This window comes from Tympanuchus pallidicinctus, unplaced genomic scaffold, assembly GCF_026119805.1.
Source record: "Tympanuchus pallidicinctus isolate F22 unplaced genomic scaffold, pur_lepc_1.0 scaffold22, whole genome shotgun sequence".
NCBI classification, from domain to species: domain Eukaryota; kingdom Metazoa; phylum Chordata; class Aves; order Galliformes; family Phasianidae; genus Tympanuchus; species Tympanuchus pallidicinctus.
In genome coordinates, this window is record NW_026294739.1 from 41070415 (window position 1) to 41085946 (window position 15532).

A 15532-nucleotide genomic window follows, 5' to 3' on the forward strand; every position below is an offset into this window, starting at 1 on the left:
CCAGGCAGCCCAGGGCCCCATCCAACCTGGCCTTGAACACCTCCAGGGATGGACGGGGCATCACAGCCTCTCTGGGCAGCTGTTCCAGCACCTCACCACTCTCATAGTACAGAACTTCCCCCTGACATCCAACCTCAATCTGCCCTCCCTCAACTTAAAACCATTTCCCACATCCCTCAGTGCCACATCCCCACGGCTCTGGGACACCTCCAGGGATGGGACTCCCCCACTTCCCTGGGCAGCTGTGCCAGCACTGTCAGAGAAGGAATTGTTCCCAGTACCCAACCTCTCCCACTCCCCCTGCTCTGCCCCAACCCTATAGTGATGCATGAGGGTATTGTGACAGAAGTGCAGGACCCCACACTCGGTCTTGTTGGAGCTCATACAGTTGGCCTCATCCCACTGATCCAGCACATCCGTATTCCTCTGCAGGGCCTTCCTACCCTCAGGCAGTTGATCACTTTCTCCTAACGTGGTGTCATCCGCAAACTTACTGAGGGTGCACTTAGTCTCCTCATCCAGATCATCAATAAAGATATTAAGCAGGACAGGCCCAGTCCTGATCTCTGGGGAACACCACTCACGACTGGCAGCTGGCTGGATGTAACTCCATTCCCACCACTCTCTGATCCCAACCCTCCAGCCAGATTTTTACCCAGTGAAGAACGCAGCAGTCCAAGCCACAGGCTGCCACTTTGCACATGAACTTTCTGCCTCTTCCTACCACAAAGTGCAAATAATCAGGTCTGTGGGCAGCTAGCCCACTCCCATCCTGCCTCCCAGTCAATACCTGGCACCCCACAGCTGCCCCATTTCTGGCCAAGCACAGCAGCACCTCAGGGGGCAGTGCGTGTGTGGAGGCTTTCGGCCCCTCTGAAGGTTTGGGGCGGTTTAGTCGCTTTTTGGTAAGTGAAGCCCCGCGTGGAGGTGGATTTGAAGACAAATCCAAGCCCAGTGAGGTAGCTGGTTGACTTTCTTTGCTCTTTATTGCACACTGTAATTTCCTGTTTGCTTCAAAAGCTATTCTTGCAAAGGAGAGAGAAAAAAAAAAAAAAAAGAAATCAAACACTTATAATAATTCTGCCTGTTCCTTAGCAGGAGAAAACAAAGATCAGAGCGAACCTCTCAGAGGTCACCAGCTAATTCTGCTGTTTAGCCAACGCGCTTTCCCCAGACAATGCAGCCCTCCTGCAGCAGGCCGGCTAATCTGCTTACTCAGCCGGTGCTTTCAGCCCAGGAAAATAAAAGCTCGTGTTCCTAGAGTGGTCAGCTCCCCGGAGTCGGCCCCCACATCTCAGCATGAAGAAACACAGCACGTTCTGGGCCTGGGTATTTGCTTTCATTGTTTTCTTTTTGGATTACCTTCCCAAAGCTTTTGCTAGCAGGAGAAGGTTAAAAAAAGCCACGGAAAATATTTCTATATGTGTGCGTGTATGCGGTAGATGGGATGGAATATCCTGGCTTAGGAGCTGGGGGGCTCTGGAAAAGCAAAGCTCTGACACGGTCTCCATCAACAGTGAGGGCTTAGTGGGGCTGCAGGAAGGGGAGGCCCATGCATGTGCATTGACCACCTGAACACAGCAGAGCTCCAGTGGGCAAGAAGAAGAGGCACTTTGCCCCTTTTAAGCCCTGCTCCATGGCCCAGCTCCTGGGACATGGCACGAGCTTGGGACTACCGGTCCCACCACCTCCATGGGTACCACCTCCCCGCAGCATCCTCAGCTCCCACCCGCTCCAGCTCACCTGACACAGGTCCTGTTCACCTGCAGGGCAGCTGGGATGTGTGGCATGGGATGCCAGAAGGTGAGGTGAAAAGAGCTTCGATGGTTTCTTCAGGGATCTTTGCCTTCCTTGTGGCTGTGGAGAAGATCACGACTTTAGGATCCGGGACATTCATGAAATCAAAGCCTCCACACGTCAGCATCCATCCTGGCTGCTTTTTAAGAGCCCCCAATGGCAGCAGCCTGGCCACGCAGTCCTCCAGAGCACGGAGTCCTACTGCTGTGTCTGCTCCTCCAGGCAAAAGCAGAGAAATCCGAACCACGCAGAGGGGTGTGGATCACCCCACCCAGCTCCTACTGGCCTGCAGATCGCACCGATCCTTCTGTCCTCAGCCCATCCACGCTGCAGCTCGCTCCCCTGCACACTGGGACGCAAGGAGAGGGAAGCTCACTGCGAGAAGGCAGGGGTGAGCCAAGGAACTGGCTTGACACGCGGCAGAGGGGTGCAGCACGAAGCACAAAGGCAGCAGCACTGCCGTCCTGGCTGCTCTGCCCTGGAACGCAGCATGGGAACCACTGCCCAGTGCAAATCTGTTCTTCATTATCCTCCCCGGCTGCTGATTGATGCCGGCTCAGTCACCGACGACGTGCTTTGTGGCCTAGGATGGCTCACATCCATCAGACAGGCAACGTTTTTTGGGGCTGGCATCCATCCCTCCAAGGTAATTCAGGAGTGACAGTGAGTCCTCACCTCCACGATAGGCTTTTGGTGAAGGCATGGGGCAGGGGTGGCTGCAGGAGAGAGGGGATGCGGTGGTGGCACCAGGGCAGCAGGATGCTTATCACAGATGGTGGCTGGTGGTGTGATGGTGATGATGATGGCGAGTTCCCACCGTGCCATCCTCTGTCACATCACTGGCAGGTTTGTGCACCAAGAGCTTGGTAGAGCTACGCAGTGATAGAAACATGGCTGGGGCAGGGAGGTCCCTGTGTAGACTGGGTGGATTGGGATGGGGTCTTCATGGAGCTTCTCCTTCACACCCTTTGAGCCTCCTGAAGCGGCCTCCAAGAAGCGGGGTTTGGTTGGGTCGCAACAGACCTGCTGCTTGGCCTGCAAATAGCTGCTGTGAAGTTGTGGCTGTGCAACTCCACGGGCAGAAGGTGGATACAGAACGGAACATGAAGATAGATCATCGCAAACAGGCCAGGGGGGAAGCCAGCTCCTTCCTATCTGCAACAGGATCCCACCCGGGGACATCAGCAATCCTGCAGAGCAGTGGAGGATCCTGTGTTGCAAATTGCACGTCCCACCACCTAGTAAAAGCCCTCTCCATCCTCTCCATCAGCATCCCATAACACCGACCAGAAGCAGCATATCATGGCTCCCCACGGCTTCTCTTGGCCCCAGGAAATGAGTTATACAGGAGGGTGGGAGCTGAGTGCCCACACGAGCAGTCAGGAGCAGAATGTAACAGTGAATGGACTGAGGTCCCGAAAATGTGCCCACCCACGTATGGTCAGCCTGAACACCCTGCCTGAATCCCTGTTTGCCTTCCCACTGTTCTCATGTGTCTGGCTCTGCTGTGCTTTGTGCTTGCTGAAAAACCTGGGGAGGAGTGGGAGGTGAGAAGCTGGATGCCCATTCAGCAGCTTCCCACCGCTGACGCCTGTGTAGGTCGTTCTGCAAACATCACATGAGGGAATCAGAAGCGCTCCAGAGATGGAGCAGAACGAAGAAGAGTGCGAGGTGTCCTGTGGGTCAACAGCACCCTTGCTACAACAGAGAACGTGAAGCTGGCAGTTCAAGAAAAGGATTCTTCCCTTCAGTTTGATGCCTAGCTGCGTGCCAGCTCCGATTTGGGGCTCCTCAGAACAAGATACGGATTTGTTCTATTTCTGAAGCTTACCTGGGAGCCCAGTAGTCATGGTGCCATGGGAAGGCTATGATTTTGAGAAGCTGTGCAGTGCTGACCTGGGAGATGGCCAACACCACCCCTCACCCGCAGCTCGGCTCTCGCATCCTGCCGATGCCCCATTGCTGGCGCTGCCTCGCAGCCTCTGCTGACTTCACAAGTTCTGGGAAAAGGGGGAAACTGGGGGAGCCAAGCATCGGAGAAAGTAAATCGCTGTGGAAAAAATGTGCAGATCTAATGGCAGTGCTGGGAGAAGCCTGTGTGCAGAATGGTCTGCAGCAGTCAGACAGCTCCAGGATGGGGTTGCTTATAATAACAGTCGGAGGGCTGTATGTTCTGGGTTGCAGCCTGACAAGCAGCTAATTTGTTGAGCCTCTCTCCGTCCTGGAGAAGCAGAGGTTTGGGCACATGTGCTCGTGGCTTGGCCCGGTTTTTGTGTTTTTCCACTGAGGCACTTTGGTATTTTTAGGCTGAAAGAGATGGAACTGTGCTGTGCTGGAAGGAACAGCTCTGTGCAGGCAGGAAAGGGAAAGACAGAGATTGGAGGAGGAGAAAAACACTGACAAAACCCCACGGGTGCAGGAGGGGCCGCAAACCCAACCTGGAGGAAGCAAAGCACGCAGAGGTCCCCAGCAAGCCCTGAGTCCAGACCGTGCCACCTGCTCCAACTCTGATTTATTGAACATTACAAAATACTCTGCATATAGTTTCACATTAAAACAATATTCTTGCAAATAAGATACTAAGTCTGGAGTTGTTCGTGGTGCCCACGGCTACAGAAAAAACACTGACCCAGCTAGAGATTTAGTATGGCCCAATATCAGAAATCAAAACTGGAATAAGGCATACAAGAAATGCAAAACTATATAAAAAACCTTTTAAAAACCTCATGCTCCAGTTGGCAGGGCAGGTACAGAGCAGAACGGCCTTGCTAGCAGTACCGGGTGCCGCCGCCTTGCCCGACCCATGCTGGGCTCATTCACCCAGTGCATCGAAGCATCCCGATGCCTGCAGACCCAGCAGCCCAGGGAGCTGCAATGGGCAGCCATGTGTTTGCTGTTAGGTGTTAGCAGCCCAAATTGGAGCATCCCCACTCCAACTACACCGAGCTCTGAGCAGATCTTGGGGAACAAGATTCTGGGGTCCCTCTTGGGTGGCTGGGGGGCAGGTGCCAGGGCAGAGCTTTGCAGATGCACTCAGCTCTCACCCGTCTGCTCTCGCCATCTCCCCTGTTCCTGCTTTACCATTCAGCCCTGCTGCTCCCCTTGGTGCCTTCCCAGGTGACGAGCCCCAGGCAACTAGAGGGACTGGGATGCAGGCAGAATGAAGGGTGCCATGCAGGGCTGCTGTCTCCTAGTAAAGCCAGAAAACAGAATGCTGCAGCCATGGGGAGCACACCTGGGTGAGCAGTGCGGGGCTGGCACAGCCAAACGAGTGCCAGAAGTGTCCCTGTGCGTATGCAGCCTGGCTCCCGGTGGAGCCAAACCTCAGTCCTGAGAAGGTCATGGCTTTGCTTCTGCAGTGCCTCCAGAACCCAGGGGACAGAGCTGCCGTGGAAGGGGGCCGATCTCTGCTCTCCCAGCACGCTCTGAGCAACCCAGTTCCTGGAAGCCAGAGGCTGGGTGGGGATGGGCTGTTGTGCAGCAGCCTCCTGCAGAGGCTGGAGGGTCAGCTGGAGGAGCCCATCAGCCAGAACCCCAAACCTCACGCTGGCACAGCCACAGTGGCATCAAGACCACCTCTGGGAGGAACACCTCTGGCCTCCCAGTGCTGCGATACAGGAGACGAAGACCAAAGAACAAGAGAGCCAGAGGCGGGGTCTGTGCCCCCTGGGTGAATGGGACTGGTGCCTGCTCTCGCAGCATCACGCCCACCTATCTGCCAGCCTTGCATCAGCATGAGCAAAGCCCCAGAGCTCTCCGGCTGCTCCTGGAGTTGGAGGAGACACGCAGAAGCTTCACGAAGCACAACGATGGAGCAGCTGGTGGGTGGCAGCCTGCCCCACACGCCGCGCGTTTCAGATGTGGCTGGCTCTGCTGAACGCGAGCCGCCGGTGCTCAGCAGGGGGCAGCCCCCTGCCCTGCTCCTCTGTGCCCATCAGGGGCTGCAGCTCCTGCTGCTCCACACCGTCGGGGCTGCTGTCGCTCTTCGACCTGCTGCTCTTGGATATATGGCTGGGGAACTGGAAACGTGAGACCTGCTCCGGCGTCGCCTGGCTTGCTGACTGCGGCTGCTTGTCCAGCATGGGGCGGGCGAACCTCCTGTGCTGTGCTCCTGTCTCGATGCCTGGAGGAGAGGCGATGCTCTCCAGGGAGGAGATGCTTTGGTTCCATGCTTTCTGCATATCCACCGGCACGATTTTGGTGGTCTCCGAGGAGACGTAAACAGCCAGGTCAGCCTGGTCTCCTTTCCATGGCAACTCCTTCTCTGCCAAGGTGGGTGACGGCGGGATGATGCAGGGGCTGGGGCAGACGTCCAAGCTGCCTGGGGGTGCAGAAGGAAGGACAGAGGGGGATACTGTGTGGCTCCTGCTCTTTCAAACCCTGGTACCGATGGGGACCCTTCTGATCTGGCCCATTTTGGAGGCTCTGCTGTGCCTCCATGGCCACAGAGAAGAGCAGCTCTCCCATTCGTTCTCCATTCACTTTGCTCTTGCCCAGCCCAGGCCAACCTTGCTCCATAGGCAGAGGAAGAACTGACATGCCTACCTGCGGTTGTCCTTCCCTGCAGGACCTCATCGGTGGCACGAGCGACGAACACGATCCCTTCATCATCCTCTCTCTCTGTCTCTGAGCTATCGCTCTCCTCCTCATCAGAGCTGACTGTCACCAGCACGGGAGCTGCAGCCACACAGGGGGTGTATGGAGGACGGTTACCCTAAGAGATGCCCCCCTGCACCCATGGGAGCAGGATCTGGTGCCAGCATAACCCAAGCACGGACAGCATGCTGTTGCCATCCCACCCCAACGAGTCCCCTTGCAGGTTCTGAGAACCAATCCTGCGCCCTCCTTACCCGCCTCCTGCCAGGGGACGTTTCTGTGCGTCCTCCCATTGGGTGCATCGCTGGGCAGAGAGATGTTTTTCTGTAGAGGGAGAGGGATCTGAATGGGACCCGACCCCGTCCCTAGGCTCTGCAGATGCCAAAGCCCTGCAGCACACCACGGACCCCGCAGCACCTCACTGCCCCACATCTAGTAGGGGAGCAGGAATTTGGGGATCGCTTGCCTTCTTCCTGCCCTTTTCCTTCAGCCTGGCTTTGCTCTTGGAGGAGCAGACGTTGTGCTTGGTGGACTTGAACGTCTCCAGGCGCCTCTTCATGTTCTGCCGGAAGATTTCTTTATCTTGGCGTTCTTGTTTATCTGGAGAGATGAAGTGACGGCTGTAGCTGGCCTTGTACTGGCCGAGGGAGAGGCAAAGAGACACAGGGTGAGCAGCCAGCCCCGCGCAGCACCCTCCATCCCTGCTCCTGCTGCAGGCGGCAGCGCTCACCCGCCGCCGGGGCTTGTAGAGGCTCCCGCGCAGCACGTGGTGCATGGCTGCATCCTCCTTGTCCCGCCGGCTCCGCACCGTGTCGATCACCTGCAGGTCCAGGCAGGCACCACTCCCGCTCTCCCTCCTGGGGAATTGGGGCATCCCAATGGATCTGGCTCATCCCGACGGATCATGCCCGTCCCAATGGATCCGACCCATCCCAATGGGTCCAGCCCATCCCAGGGATGATGCAGCCAGGGAGTGCCGCCCAGAGGCCAGGGCGTAGAGTGATGCTTGTACTCACAGCAGGTTTGTAACCGATGACTCTGACATGGACGTGCGGCTGGGCATGGAGGGCAGTGCCAGCTTGGCAGCTGACAGCACGTGGCCACCCTGGGGGAGTGACAGAGATGGTCTGGAGGGGTTCCCACCACCTCATCCAGTGGGACCCAGCTCCCACCACACGCCCCTACCTGGTCCACAAAGCTGATGGCATCGCGGATGTTCAGCTTGTAGTAGACATCCCAGATCTCATCCCGCAGCTTGTAGGCAGATTTCCTCATCAGGAGCTGGCTCAGGTACTTTTTGTCAAACTGCTCCCACCTGCAGCAAGATGGACACGTGGGTGGCTAAAGTCCCACAGGGGATGGATGGATGGATGGATGGATGGATGGATGGATGGATGGATGGATGGATGGATGGATACGGTGGTCATTGGACGTTTTCCCATGCAAAGTCCAAAGTGCCCAAAGCATTGGGAGAGAAGGCTGTGCCTGGGAACACCCTGGCAGAGGACAATAGGAGGGGACAGGACATACTGCCACGTTGTCCCCAAGCCAAGGGGAAACCGGAGACCCAGTGACGGGCGCAGGGCTGGAGCTGGTGCAGCTGCCCAGACAGAGCTTCCCTCCAGGAAGCAGGCTCTCTGCACACTTTTCCTGTTGCAATTCTGCAGACAAACACTCAAAATTTTAACACTTCCTTCCTCAGTATCCAGTGCGTCTCTGTCTGGGGAGGCACAATGACATCACGGCCATCACAGTCCTGCAGCAGCTCCAGCATGGGCAATGCCACCTTGTGCCTTGAGTCGCCTCTGCCCAGCCTCTCGTTAGGACACTTCTGGAGCATCAGTTTGCATTGGACCGTGCAGATGGACAGACATACCCCTTCCTGGTCCTGCTGCCTTGCCTACAGCAGGACTGCCCACCTTGGGATGTCCCCATAGCTGCCATACCACCCCGTCCAGCTGAATGCCAGCAGACAAGACACTCACTTGTCCCGCCAGTAGTGGTAGCCGTGGTGTCCCACGATGTCCTCCACTGCTGCCAGGATGTGGTCAAAGGCCTGGAGTGAGGAGAAAAGGGTGAGAGTGGTGTAGAGTGACCCAGGATAAGCACGCCTCATCCTGGACTGCAGGGAACACGTACATGCTCATGTAGCTCCTCATTCAGTGTGGGTTTGTGGTGGTCGCTGCGTTTCACCTTCAGCCACGTCACCAGTGGTTTGATGGTGAGGCCCTGGAATGGCAGGAGAGGGCATGGGAAAAGATTGGGAGGGGAAGAGGGTGCGTGGATAGGGCTTAAGAGCAAAAGGAGCACAAAGTGACCAGGGCCATTGGTAGTGACAGCCACGTGCAGTGTTCCCACTGTGCTTTGGGTCTGTGTGATGGCACTGTGGGGATCTGACACCTGGTACCTACGTCCCAGGTCGTGCTCCTCCAGACCCCAAGGCTGGCATCTGCCCACGGTGCCGCTCCCCAAGGGCAAAGTGCCCATTCTCACCTGCACGATGACAGTGAAGAACACCACCACGATGGTCGTTGCCACAAAGTAGTCTTTGGCTTTCACCTTTGCCTTGTCCAGCAGGATGACCAGGGCGAAGGCGACGGCTCCACGGAGGCCACCGTATGACATGACCACCTGGTCAATCCTGTCCAGGGGGATGAGGCGGAAGCGGTTGAGGACGTAGGTCTGGAGGACAACACCTGGAGAAGAGCGAGGACGAGAGTCTGGGATGCCACCGGAGCCCCACAAATGAGGCAAAGCCAAAGCCAGGAGCCGCTCTTGGAGACTGCTGCTTTTTGGCAGGAAAATAGCTGGGACAGCAGGACAGACTGACCCACAGCTCTGAAGAGCAGGATGAAGAACAGGGTGCCCAGCACCAGCGCGGTGTCCCATGTCCACTTGGAAGTGTCCACAGCTGACATGCCCAGAAACATGAAGATGATGGTCTCTGAGCTGCTGGCCAACGTCTTCATGGTGTACTTGACCGTGGTGCGGGATTTCTGGGAGATGTTGGCTTCCACGTACTTCTTGCAGCAGATCCCACAGAAGGTGACTCTGCAGAGGGGCAGAAGGAGCTGGCATGACCCCTATGGTGAGCACCCCTCATTTCCTGGGGCTCCCCAGTACTCACGCCAGGATGGCGGAGAGCGAGACCATCTCGGCAGCCAGGTAGGCAACATAGGCCAGAAGGAAGACGAAGAGCGGCTCGATGATGCGCACACGTTTGGTGAACCGTGTGATGAGGGCCAGAAGGAAGGCGAAGAGCAGCCCCACGGCCGTGCCCCCCAGACTCACCAGAAAGAAGGAAGCTGAGGGGAAGAGGTTGGGTTGCACCTTTGGTGAGACCCCTTGCCAAGCCCCGTGCTCCCACCTGACTCCCCACCAAAGCATCCAGTGATGATGGCTGAGATGGGCTTAGTGATTGCCCACAGCATGACAGCACCCATGCTCCTCCCCTGTTCTCTGTGCTACAGGAAGAGCTGGTGGGGCACATACTCACCTACCCCCTTCACGTAGTCCATGGCATGGATGTGTGCTGGGCCAAGCTCCACGAAAGAGTTGAAGACCTTGTACAGCACCTGCAGGCAACATAAGTCCTTTGGGAATGGCAGAGAAACTCCCTACCATGGGAGGGGCAGCACAGGTGGGCAGGATGGACCCAAGCATTCCCCTGAGGCCAGCACAGTGGGAGGACCCAGTGGCATGGGGTTGTCCCCAGACTGGGGAGGTCACCTGCACCCTCTGCCCATTCTGGAGGATTCCAGTGCCTGGCCCATATTGGGCTCTGTTTTCATAGGATCACAGACTGATTTGGGTTGGAAGGGACTCTTATGGGTCATCCAGCCCAGTCCCATAGCATGGGCAGGACACAGAATCAGTAGAATTATTCAGGTTGGTAAAGATTACCAAGATAACGAAGTCCAACTCCAGCTCACCCCCACCATGCCCACTGCCCATCTCCACGGTTCTTGACCACCTCCAGGGATGGGGACTCCCCCACCTTCCAGAGCAGCCTGTTCCAATGCCTCACCACTCCTGAGAATAAATTTTTTTCCTAATATCCACTCTGAACCTCCCCTGGTGCATCTTGAGGCCATTACCTCTCATCCATCTTTCACTGCATAAAGTTGCCCAAAGCCATGTCACCCTGATGGTGAACACTTCCAGGGATGGGGCACCCAAAGCTTCTCCAGACAACCTGCTGCAGTGCCTCACCACCCTCACTGTCATTAGGACTGCAGGGCCCCCCTGGCTCCAACTCACCACAGTGACAGCATCATTCAGGAGGGACTCGCCAAACACAATGATGAAGAGGGTCTCGTTTACATGGACCTCTTCAAAAACTGCCAACACTGCCACAGGGTCCACAGCCGAGATGAGGCTGCCGAAGAGCAGGAAATCCATCAGCCCAGCTTCCACGCCTGGATCTGCTGGGACAGAAGGATAGAGGTGAGGAGGGTCATTCTCCCCAGGTGAGGGATTGTGAAGGTGAAACAAGCCATCAGACCTCTGAGGTCTCCCTGGAGTGACGTGGGGTTTGGCACATGAGGGAAGAAGTGCTTGGACCAGACACCAAGAGGTTCCTCTGGGCTCAGAGGAGCTCAAAAGAAGGCCCAGGCCAAGCAGGGCCAGCAGCTCCAGCCGAGGACAGGGAACACGGCAGCGAGCCAGCAGAGCTAGCCAAGGTCGGCGACAAAAATAGCAAAGCCATGAGTCAGCCCGATGCTGAGAAGGTCCCCTTTGTCCTCCACACTTGCTGGTCCTGCCAGAACATCATTCCCAGCTCCTGAAAGCTATGGGATCCACGCCAGGGCTGTAAATCTGGGAGCCTTTTGCATCTTCCCACCCCCTTTTGGTGACGTGGGCTCCCCCAGCACCCACCCATCAGCCCTGCCTGGTGCAGGCCCCAGAGCGCCGTGCCGGTGGTGAAGGAGTTCCAGAGCGTGCCCACAACTGCGTAGGTGAGGATGGCGCCGATGTTGTCGAAGAACAAGCGGCTGGGCATGAAGTAGCCCGAGTCCAGGACGATGGGGGGCAGGAGGAACAGGAAGAACATGTTGGGCTCCAGCTGGTATTTGGGTTTCTTGGCCACGGCCAACACGATGCCGCCCAGGCCCAGCCCCAGCAGGATGAGGAGGCAGCTCTCCGGCACGACGGAGGTCACCTTCCTGGACAGGTGGAACACTGAAGGAAGGAAGAATGTGAGCATCAGCCAGATGGGCACGGGGACAGAGCACTGAGCATCAGCCAGATGGGCAAGGGGACAGAGCACCCTGGGTCCACTGAGTGCATGTGAGCACAAGACCTCCCAGCTAGTTGCTTGCTTGGCTGCCCTGCTACCACCACGAAGCCCAGTCCATAAAGCTCTAAATGGGGTGCTTGTGCCAATCAGCCCACCAGGAGGAAGGCTGTGCTGTGGTCTGACATCAACCTCAGGACACTGGGCTCCTTCCCTCCCTGCGAACTCCATGGATGGACCGCAGCTCTACCCAGCCCAGGGTCTTTTCACCAATGATGTAAACCTTGAGAGAAGCTCAGGAACTGGCTTCCACGTCTCTACTGCACGTGCCTGTCTGCTCTGAGCCTGTCCCAGATCAGGATCTCAGGTCCTCCACCTCCCAAATCACTGCCATATAAGCCAAGCAGTTGGGCATTTTGCTTTTTTAGTGCAGTGCTGGCAGGCAGTGCTGGCTGCTGTTCAAGTGAGGCATCCTGCTCACAGGAACACAGCATACCCCACACAGGGATGGAGACGCTCAGCCCTGGTGATGGGTGACCTTGTTTGCAGCTGTCTGAGCATGCAGGTGGAGCAGCATGCAAACACTGCAGCACGACGAGCGCGCCGGCCAGAGTGCTGGCTGACCTACCTGCATGCAAACAGAAAGTATGCGAGAGCTGCGGATGAAGGGATCCTTGCAATAATCAGCTTATTCCAGCAAGCCATGAAAGAGGATGTATTTAATGGAGCAAGCTGATCACACCCTCATATTCATATATTAGCCCTGTGGCAAGGAGCCTGATGGCACAAGGCCACGTCACGCCAGCCAGCAGTGGGGTCATGCTGCTCGTGGCAGACTTGTCCCCATGTAAACCCAAATCATTGCAGCCTCTTGGCAAAATCAGCAGGGCAACCCACGGATTCCTTTGTATTTCTCCCTCCTCCCACCACTGAGGTCTTGCAGTCATCACTGGTGACACCCCAGGGCTGTGGCACAACTTGGCCATCAGGTGAAGGCATCGTAGGGTCATTAAAGTTGGAAAAGAGCTCTCAGATCCCCAACTCCAGCCCACCTCCACCGTGCCCACGTCCCTCAGTGCCACATCCCCACAGCTCTGGGGCACCTCCAGGGACGGTGACTCTCCCACCTCACTGGCAGTTGTGCCGCCGCCTCACTGCTCTTTGGGAGAATAAATTATTCTGAACATCCGACCTGAACCTCCCCTGGTGCAACTTAAAGCCATTACCAGGAACCAGCAGGCACCTCGCCCTCAAGTAAAGGGACATCACAGTTTCCAGACCATCACAAATCTCAGTCCTGAACGTTCTGGGTGAGAGGAGCCTGTTGCTTGTGCCAATCAACCCACCAGAAGGAAGGCTGCACTGATCAAAGAAGTTCACAGTATCGATGGGAGAAGCCCTGCATGCACACAGCCAGGGCATGGGAACACTGCTGGCTTTGTTGCTCTGCACATTGCCGCCCTCACAGCAAATCCCAGCACATGAGCTGCTCTGCAGCAGGGACGGGTGGCAAGAGCTCTAATTTTACACCCGCTAGGCAAGAATTTCAGCATTAACGTTCCCACAGCAACAGTAACTCAGCCACATGTGAATTAACTTCAGAGGCATCATCCCCGCTCCAGACATCCCCAGCACGGGATGTGCCATCGGGGGGGACTCAAGGACAAACCCTGCTCCCCCCCCACGGGGCTCAGGGTCAATCATGGAGTCATTAAGGTTGAAAAAGAAAGCTAAGATCGTCAAGTCCAACCACTGACCCATCGGCACCATGCCACTAATTGTGCCCCAGCAGGCTCGGAGACACCAAAACCAATTGGTGCTGGGAGCAGTGGGGTTGGGGTTGGATGCAAAGGGAGAAGGCTGGCACCCACAGTCCCTTCCCTGCAGCCCTTTGTGTGGGTGAGGGGCGGCTGTGGGGCAATGCTCATCACTTCTCCTTTCCCTCGTCCCTGCAGCAAACAGAGCAGGAAAGGCAGCAGAGCTTGGATGATGCCTCGCTGTGCAGGAAGCCAACACTCAGCCCGGTTTTCTCTGCCTCAGGCTCTTGCCTGCTGCTTGCTCGGGGCACCCCGGCATCGTGATGGTTTCCAAGAACAAGAGCCTACAGTTTCACTTCCCCATCACACAGCGCTGAAGACGCTTCCGCCCCTGCAGTCACAGGGCTGAGAGCTGGCAGCAGCTCTTCTGCACCAGCCCGCGCCCAGCACCCAGCACCCAGCACCGCCACCCCACCCTTGGGGACCCTCTGACCCCGTCCCCATCTCCTCCTGTGCCCCTGGGCACAGCAGTGCCAGGGCTAGAAGCAGGGGTAGGATGCATCCCCAGGCCATGGGATACTGCTGTCACATCACTGCCAGCAAGCACCAAGCTGTGCCCACCCAGGTGGCTCACGGTGGATTCTCTCACCCCACAACCAAACTTGGGGCGGGAAAGGGAAAGCACCAAGGAAAACCCAAATAGATGAGCTGCCCGAGAATGAGGCATGGAGCCAGAGCTCCTGCCTCTGTGCTGCACTTGGCAGCTGGAGGTGGTGGCACAGCTGCAGGCGGAGGGCTCCATGTCTCAGCTCATGATTTATTCCTTGCAGAGGTTTAGCTGCGAGAAGGCCGAGGGAGGATGGAGCGCGAGGTGCACAGCCGTGGGCTGGATGATGCTGGAGCAGGAGGAGGGCGGCTGACAGTGACAGCAACACCCTGCCCTGGGTGTTAATGCATCCCCGCTCCCCTAGCAGCACTTCGAGGAGGACACCTGCTTCAAGGTCACTGTCACACCTCCTGGGTGCCCGCTTTGTGCCACGTGGCTCCGGTGTGACCCACTGGCGATGACCACCCAGCACCGCTCCCAACCCTGGCAGCAGCTCACCCCACGGGCTGTCCCCTGTGTGCCCACCCTGGGGGGCCACCGACGTGTCTCCTGGGTGTCACCAGCCAGGCTCTGCTCCGTCACCGCTCATCAAGCCCCCATGGCAAAGAATGGTGACCCTCCGGGGGCCACCGAGCGCCGTGCTGTCACCTCCGGGGTGACGCAGGACCGCCCTTCGGCCCGGTGTCAGCCCACCCCCCAGCTGTCACCGCTGCCCATCCCGGGGCCGCATCACCCGCGGAGCCCCCCGTCCCGGCGGCACTCACCGATCTTGGCCAGGCTGGCCACCAGGATCCAGGCGGCCACCAGGCACGGCACCTGCACCTCCTGCCACTGCCACCGGAGCAGCTCGGCTCCCGCCGGAGGGACGGCGGCGGGGCCGGGGGAGGCCGGGGTGCCGCTGCCCGGGGGATGCATGGCCCCGCACCTCCGCCGCTCCGCAGCTCCGCCGGCCCCGCCGCGACGTCACCGACAACGGCGGGGGCAGAGCCCGGCCCGCCCCGCAGCGCCCGCCCCGCCCCGGAGCTGCTCCATCCGCCCCGGTCCCCGGCGCTGCACAGGTCCCAGCGATGCTCAGGTGTCACCACCACCTGCCCCGGTGCCGCCCCCCGCAGCCGCCGCGGTCCCCAGTGCTGCCCGATGCCACCCCCACCTGCCCCGCTACCATCCTCGCCCACCCCGGTCTCCAGTCACCTTTATTGCCCCAGTCCCCCACACTGCCCCAGTGTCACCTCATTTGCCCTAGAACCCAATGCTGCGGTGTCACCTCAGCAGTCCCACCTGCCCTGGTCCCCAGCATCACCCCGATGCCACCTCCTGGTCGCCAGCACTGCCCCGCTCACCCCAAGCAGCACCTCCATGCCACCTCACCCCAGCTCCGGTCCCTCTGTACGTGCCCCAAAGCCTCCCACCCCTCAGTGGTCTCCTTGCACCTGCCTTGGTCCCCCCCCCCTTCACCACCCTGATGTCCCCTTCTTCTCCCTTGCTATCCCCTACATCCCCTGCTGTCCCTCCGTCCCCCTGCTGTCACCTACATCACCT

At 58.0% G+C, this 15532-nt stretch overlaps 1 protein-coding gene across 4 annotated transcripts; it reads right to left on the reverse strand.

Moving 5' to 3' along the window:
* Nucleotides 1-4290: 4290 nt before the first annotated feature.
* On the reverse strand, nt 4291-14949 carry SLC9A5 (solute carrier family 9 member A5). Of its 4 annotated transcripts, none has more exons than XM_052685399.1 (16): nt 14758-14949; nt 11272-11574; nt 10654-10817; nt 9890-9968; nt 9521-9698; nt 9224-9444; nt 8887-9089; nt 8533-8622; nt 8379-8449; nt 7579-7708; nt 7410-7498; nt 7124-7250; nt 6860-7030; nt 6648-6717; nt 6343-6474; nt 4291-6118 (listed from the first exon to the last, which is right to left on the reverse strand). In XM_052685399.1, exons 1-16 carry the CDS (start codon nt 14906-14908, stop codon nt 5652-5654), a joined length of 2646 nt encoding a protein of 881 aa, XP_052541359.1. In that variant the 5' UTR covers nt 14909-14949; the 3' UTR covers nt 4291-5651. The 4 variants fall into 4 exon arrangements, with proteins under 4 accessions (XP_052541359.1, XP_052541357.1, XP_052541360.1 ...); XM_052685397.1 differs by having other exon boundaries at nt 10654-10820; XM_052685400.1 differs by lacking the exon at nt 11272-11574.
* Between the last annotated feature and the right edge of the window lie 583 nt (nt 14950-15532).